At 42.3% G+C, this 2,333-nt stretch overlaps 1 protein-coding gene across 1 annotated transcript in view; it reads right to left on the bottom strand.

Moving 5' to 3' along the window:
* Positions 1-1,834, bottom strand: part of LOC140856082 (pectinesterase-like) — a 1,928-nt gene extending 94 nt beyond the window's left edge. Inside the window, exons 1-2 of the mRNA XM_073253249.1 lie at positions 979-1,834; positions 1-598 (exon numbers count right to left, since the gene is read on the bottom strand). The exon at positions 1-598 is cut by the window's left edge and continues 94 nt beyond it. Coding sequence (XP_073109350.1) covers positions 1-598; positions 979-1,834 — 1,454 coding nt within the window. The remainder of the gene's footprint in view (positions 599-978) is intronic.
* Between the last annotated feature and the right edge of the window lie 499 nt (positions 1,835-2,333).

Genomic DNA, 2,333 nt, shown 5'->3' with positions numbered 1-2,333 from the left:
CTCGTTATAACATGGTAGCCGGGCCACGTCACCCGCTGACTGGTATCAGCCCCTGCGCCGGTGTTCATGTACTCCCCATAGTACAAAGTCTTCAAAGCAAAGTCACCGTCCCACTCGAGCCATCCAGCCGGATCAATTAAGCTATCTAAAAACGTCTTCATGTATACTGTCCTCGAATACTTCTTCCATGGCCGGCCAAGGTAGGTCTGGAATGAGCTCTGGACCGGTTTGAGGTCCGGTGCGGCGGTGACCACCGAATCGTGAATCGATATGCCGGTGTCCGTTCTCTCGTCAGTCCGGCCCTGGGCTGTCACGGTGTTCTTCTGGCCGGTCATCGGCTTCCTGACGTATATGTTGCAGTTCTGGAAGACCACGGTGGCGTCGCCGAAGATGAAGTCGATGGTGCCATAGATGTTGCAGTTGCGGTAGAATTGCTGCTTGGAGTGGACGTAGAGTGTGTCCTGGTAGCCCTCGAAGCTGCACTGGTAGTAGACCGAGAGGTCTGAGCTTGATCGGAAGGCAACTGCCTGGTGCTTCTCAGGCCCTGCTGTGTTCTGGAAGGTCATGCCTCGAGCGATGAAGCCATCGCCAGTGACCGCTGAAAGCATGAGGAGGGTTCATAATTAGCAAGCAGGCCTAGATATGGGAATTTAGTCATATATATATATATATATATATATATATATATATATATGTGTATTTGTGGGGGTAGACGGTGTGACGTGTTACTTCCGAATTAGAGGTTTTCTCCTTAGTTATAAAGGGTGCCTTAGGATTGTATGATGCCTTAGCTCTTTGTCATCCTGTGGACATAATAATTAAAAAGAGAGATATCGGGTCATAAAAAATAATTCCATTGCTGTCTGGTTGCATGGTTTTCTTTTAGATAGTCCTTGAAAAACCTTAGACATACTGTGGTGGTGAAAACTGAATTATAGAAGTAAATTTGATGAAGAGCTACTATTGAAAAGAACTCACCGAAGGTTGCGGAACGGAATGTTGTGGAGCCATCTTTCACGTTCTTACTACCAGTAACAATGGTAGCATTTATTCCATCTCCAATTATCGTTAGATTCTTCATCGATGTGTCGATATTCTCATTGTAAACACCAGCTTTGACGTGGATCACAAATCTTGACGTGCCGTTGCTTTGCTTCGAAGCAGCTGCAATGGCTGCTGAGATGGTATCATAATCTCCAGAGCCATCTTTGGCCACAACAAGATCGGCATTTATCGCTGAAGATTGAAGAAACTTTCGATCGGAGGCAGAGAGCCAGTTCGGGAATCCATCCAAGAGCAACCCACGATTACCACCTGACTTGGCTGGTGCCATTGCCTTGTTAATGGCTAGAGAGTTGCTTAGCAACTCCGATATGTTATGAGACATAAAGGGCAATGAATCCAAGGGAAAGGAAGAACCAAGCTCAATAAATCCATTTCGACAGGTCTGTTGATTGGCCACTGCAGCACTTAGCCATGTCTGAGCATCATCATACGATGAAGAGCTCATCGAGCTGTTAAGGTTGCCAATGGTGTCTTGACAAACCTCCAAGCAATCAGCCCATGCAGCTTTTAACGGCTCATCCAACGAGCTTATATCCATGGCCGATGCGAGCTCATGAGCTCGTACTGCTCGGTCCAAGGCTGCCAGGAGGGCTAGGTTACGGAATCCGGATTGTGTTTTGGCTTGGGCAATTAGAGGGCTAGTATTTACAACGGAACTACATACATAAGGGTAAGGGGTTTCACTGCATGACAATATTGGGTTACTTGTTGCCACATTAATGGCCATGATGAGAGAGAGGGCAAAGAAATTTGCTATTAACTTAGCCATAGTGACCTAGAGGTTTGTTTGTTGGATGGTTAGACAAAAGTGGGGGAGTGGGATTCTTTATATAGCCATGGGTAGGGCTGAAATTGGATTAGATATTGATCGGATGACAACATATTCATATCCGTATTATAGATCGGATGACAATATATTCATATCCATATTATGGATCGGATGACGATATATCCATATTCGTATTTATTTTATCTGATAAATATAAATACAGATATGGATATTATTCGGATGTAAAAATTTATATCCATATTTGTTTTAAACGGATACGGATGTAATTCGGATATTGGAAGCATGAATATAATTATGGATATAACTTAGATAATCAAGCTTTATGATTATAGAATCAAAGATATTATTAGATAAATGATAAATCAAGTTAATAAAATATTTATATAATTATATATTTCTCTTAAAAATTAATAAATACTTTATAAAATTATATAGGATTACATGTAAATTTGGATAATATTTGGATATGGATTGGATA

The sequence above is a fragment of the Elaeis guineensis genome, chromosome 3 (assembly GCF_000442705.2).
Source record: "Elaeis guineensis isolate ETL-2024a chromosome 3, EG11, whole genome shotgun sequence".
In the NCBI taxonomy this organism is placed as follows: Eukaryota; Viridiplantae; Streptophyta; class Magnoliopsida; order Arecales; family Arecaceae; genus Elaeis; species Elaeis guineensis.
This window is presented reverse-complemented; position numbering and strand designations above follow the sequence as displayed.